At 45.1% G+C, this 3817-nt stretch overlaps 1 protein-coding gene across 2 annotated transcripts in view; it reads left to right on the top strand.

The window, feature by feature from the left end:
• LOC143295042 (neurocalcin) overlaps positions 1-2349 on the top strand; it is a 91457-nt gene extending 89108 nt beyond the window's left edge. For both annotated transcript variants that reach the window (XM_076606585.1, XM_076606586.1), the window contains exon 4: positions 1313-2349. In XM_076606585.1, coding sequence (XP_076462700.1) covers positions 1313-1513 — 201 coding nt within the window. In that variant the 3' untranslated portion in view covers positions 1514-2349. The remainder of the gene's footprint in view (positions 1-1312) is intronic.
• The last annotated feature ends 1468 nt before the right edge of the window (positions 2350-3817 follow it).

Raw genomic sequence — 3817 nt, 5'->3', positions numbered from 1 at the left:
GGGGAGGGGGGTAGTGAGGAGATTGTGGGAGAGAGAGAGAGGGGAGGGGAGAGGGGGAGTGGGGAGGGGAGAAAGGGGGGTGGGAGGGGGATTGTGACGGTGAGAGAGAGAGAGAGAGGGGGGGGGGAGATTGTGACGATGAGAAAGAGAGAGGGGGGAAGGAGATTGTGACGGTGAGAGAGAGAGAGAGAGAGAGGGGGGGAGGGAGATTGTGACGGTGAGAGAGTGAGAGGGGGGGGGGGGGATTGTTGCGGTGAGAGAGAGGGGGGCGGAGGGGAGGGAGATTGTGACGGTTAGAGATTCAAGATTCAAGATTCAAAAACTTTATTACTCAAGGATAAAGATTTTAGGCATTGCATAGTCAGAGAGAGATAGAGAGAGAGTTTGTTTGTTTTTCTTCCAGGCTGTCTGTAATCAAATACAATACAAATTAGGCCCAACGCTCAGCTTGTATCACACATTGACTTTTAGCTTACGGTTGGTCCAACAGCACAGTGAGAGCAGTATGATCAGTGGTTTCTCCACTGTTATGGGAAGTCATTTTACAGCGTAGTCTTTTGTGTGAAGGACTAGGACTCTCAAACGAAGGTGCAAAATGGCACTGGCTCTTCGTGCTGCAGCCTTGGGAACCAGTTGGCCTTTGGGAATCATCCCAGCGCCGACTGTCCTAAAACCCTCTTGGCAGAGAGAGAGAGAGAGAGAGAGAGAGAGAGAGAGAGAGAGAGAGAGAATGGGGATATAGCTTGGGCAAGACATTCTCCACTATAATCAAATTCTAGCCTACATAGTTGGGAAAACAGTTGCCTCCTCTGCTGTTCTATCATTTTGTTTATTTATTCATTTATCTATTTTCTTCATTCCCTCCAGGCCATCTACAAGATGGTGGGCACGGTGATGAATTTATTCGTTTATCCATCTATTTGTTTATTTATTTATTTATTAATTTTTATCTGTTTTCTTCATTCCGTCCAGGCCATCTACAAGATGGTGGGCACGGTGATGAATTTATTCGTTTATCCATCTATTTGTTTATTTATTTATTTATTAATTTTTATCTGTTTTCTTCATTCCGTCCAGGCCATCTACAAGATGGTGGGCACGGTGATGAATTTGTTCGTTTATCCATCTATTTATTTATCTATTTATTTATTTATTTATCTACTTATTTATTTATTTATTCATTTATCTGTTTCCTTCATTCCCTCCAGGCCATCCACAAGATTGTGGGCACGGTGATGAATTTATTCGTTTATCCATCTATTTAATTAATTAATTAATTAATTAATTAATCTATTTTCTTCATTCCGTCCAGGCCATCTACAAGATGGTGGGCACGGTGATGAAGATGCCTGAGGACGAGTCCACCCCGGAGAAGCGCACGGACAAGATCTTCCGCCAGATGGACAAGAACCTGGACGGCAAGCTGTCCCTGGACGAGTTCATCGAGGGCGCCATGAACGACCCCTCCATCGTGCGTCTTCTGCAGTGCGACCCGCAGTCCAGTCAGAGTTGAGAGAGACAGAGAGTAGAGTAGAGTAGAGAGAGAGAGACAGAGAGAGAGTGAGAGAGAGACAGAGAGAGGAGTGACAGAGAGAAGGAAAAGAGCGGCTGCCCAGACAGCAGCAGCAGAAGCAGCAGCAGTGGAAAAGCCAACCAAGCCAACCAAGCCAACCAGAATCAGTGTGGAAGAAGGCGGGGGACACAAGAGTTCCGAACGTACCCCGCTCCGCCTCCCCACCCCCATTTTTTCTTCTTCTTTCTTTCCTTCCTACCATGTCAACAGCAGCGAGAAAGAAGGGGTTTATTGTGTGGGTTGTTTTTGTTTGTTTGTTTTGTTTTTGTTTGTTTTTTGTTTTTGTTTCGCTCTTTTGAGTGGTGGTGGTGGTGGTGTTTTGGTTGGTGTTGGTGTTGGTGTTGGCACTTCATAGTCCCTGGCGTTGGTCGGTGTGGCTCCTTCGTACTGTGTCGTTGTGTATCATGGCGGAGGTGGTGGACAGGTTGGACTGTGGATTGGGCTGGTGAGGTTCATGGATGAGGGGTAGGGAGTGGGGGGTGAGGATGGTATTGATGGAGGAGGACCAGACAGACACGAGGGGTGAGGATGGTATTGATGGAGGACAAGACAGAAACGACCGGACGTGCTTCACCTTCACTGGGTACATAATTATCTGCTATTTTTTTTTTCTTCTCCTGAACACTTCTTCAGTCATTCATTAAATAAACCCTTTTTTTTCCATTTGCTTCCAATCTCCATCCACGCCCACCCACCCACCTACCCACCCCACCCTACCAACCCCAACTGCGTTCAGATTGGACAGTTAGTGTTCCCTTCTTCAGCACTACGACTCCCCCCCCCCCCCCCCCGATAACCACACACACAAAAAAAACCAACTTTGTTTTCCTCCTCCATTCTCAAACCAACGAACCTCTGGCCCCACCCCCCCCACCACCACCACCACCAATCCCATCCCCCCCCCCCTACCTCTTCCCCATGCCCTGTCCTGTCCCATCCGACCCCCCCCTCCCCAACCCGCCAGCAATCTCCTCCTTCCCCTCCACTTCTATCTTGACTTTCTTCTTTTCCTTGACGAGAGAGACTTGTAGCAAAGAAAAAACAAAAGTTCAAACTGGACAAAGAAAGTACATGACAGCACATCGTTTTCGAAACGAGAACTCGCTCCCTTTTTTGAAATGGTGCCGTGGCGCGGTAGATTATGTGTGTGTGATAACATTCGGCTGCAAATAATAAAAGTGTGTGGAGTGTACTTCAGAAGAAAAAAAAAACACCCCAAAAACAACCAAACACAAAAAACTGTTCGTTGAGTGTATACATGACAACGGAGCTGGTGTTCAGTAAACTGCAGGAATGCAGTGTTTGAAGGAGAAGAGAGAGAGAGCGAGAGACTGAGTTACTCACACGTGGGAGACAAACAGAAGCAAAAACAGCAACATTTCGACTGTAGATGTGATGTGATGTGATGTGCAGTATATCTACTGCAACCGAACGCTTTACATTGACCGCATTCATGGTATAAACTATGAATCCATTCATGATAAAAACGCAAGTATGTATCTGTGTTTTCATGGGGGTGTGGAGGGGGGGAGGGATGTCATCAGCAATCTTATGAAAATGAAAAGAAAAGAAGAAAGACCAAAAAAAAAAAAAAAAGGCAAAAATGAGAAGAAAATGAAAGTTCGAAATGAGGCAAAGAAAGTTTCAGGCGACGTTCTCTGGTTATGGATTTGACTGATTTAAACGCAAAATTAGGTGCGCTGTAATTTGGCAAGCTGATGTAAGGACTTGGTGAGAAAAACACATAAGTGTGGTGGACAGCAACGTAATTTGATCTTTTTTTTTCTGGAAAAATTCGTGAAGGTGGTAACGTATTCCAGAACATTCCAGAACAAACATCCGTGGTGGATTTGTGTGGTGTGGACGGTTCCTATACACTTATAGATATATAATGTCACAGTTTTTGTGTGTATTTTTTTGTTTGTTTGAAATTTCCTCAGCATGTTTCTGTCATCTGTGTGTGTGTGTGTGTGTGTGTGTGTGTGTGTGTGTGTGTGTGTGTAGACCCACGTCTGTTTGCATGTACTCTCTCTCTCTCTTGTCTATGTCTCTCACACACACGCACATACAGATATCTGCACACACACACACACACACACACACACACACACACACACACACACACACAAGAGAAATTAAAAAAATGCACACTAAATTTTAATACAGTGCGTCGTTTTTTTTTCTCTCTCTCTGTGTTTTTTTTTTTGCTCTCTGTTTTATCTGTCTCTTTATGTGAGTGTGTGT

The sequence above is a fragment of the Babylonia areolata genome, chromosome 20 (genome assembly GCF_041734735.1).
Source record: "Babylonia areolata isolate BAREFJ2019XMU chromosome 20, ASM4173473v1, whole genome shotgun sequence".
Taxonomy (NCBI): domain Eukaryota; kingdom Metazoa; phylum Mollusca; class Gastropoda; order Neogastropoda; family Buccinidae; genus Babylonia; species Babylonia areolata.
Note: the sequence above shows the minus strand (reverse complement) of the source record. Positions and strands in the feature narration are given on the sequence as shown.